At 65.7% G+C, this 338-nt stretch overlaps 1 protein-coding gene across 1 annotated transcript in view; it reads left to right on the top strand.

The window, feature by feature from the left end:
- LOC104168022 (solute carrier family 22 member 20-like) overlaps positions 1 to 183 on the top strand; it is a gene marked incomplete at its 3' end in the record, with an annotated part of 537 nt that extends 354 nt beyond the window's left edge. The window contains exon 2 of the mRNA XM_009708459.1: positions 11 to 183. Coding sequence (XP_009706761.1) covers positions 11 to 183 — 173 coding nt within the window. The remainder of the gene's footprint in view (positions 1 to 10) is intronic.
- Positions 184 to 338: the final 155 nt, after the last annotated feature.

The following is a 338-nucleotide window of genomic DNA, read 5'->3' as shown; positions in this document are numbered from 1 at the left end:
CCGGTGGCAGTGGGACCTGGTGTGCGAGTCCAAGCGGTTGAGGCAGGTGGCCCAATCCATCTACATGGCCGGGATCCTCCTGGGCTCCGGACTCTTCGGGGTCCTCTCCGACAAGTGCGTGGTCACCCCGGAGCTGTACTGGGATGGACTGGGAGGGGAACTGGGAGGAGAGGAAGGGGAGGGGTACGCCCAGGGATGTCCTCACCTCCCTCAAGGACCTGCCGTCCCCGTATCCCCGCTGCCCCACGGCACTCGTCCCAGTATTCCCAGTGCCCAAACGTCCCGGTGTTCCAAAGGCCTTGTGTCCCCGGCCCAGTGACCCACAACCCCCATCCCAG

Source organism: Cariama cristata, unplaced genomic scaffold, assembly GCF_000690535.1.
Source record: "Cariama cristata isolate BGI_N322 unplaced genomic scaffold, ASM69053v1 scaffold22959, whole genome shotgun sequence".
In the NCBI taxonomy this organism is placed as follows: domain Eukaryota; kingdom Metazoa; phylum Chordata; class Aves; order Cariamiformes; family Cariamidae; genus Cariama; species Cariama cristata.
The sequence above is the reverse complement of the archived record's forward strand: the minus strand, read 5'-3'. Positions and strand labels throughout refer to the sequence as shown.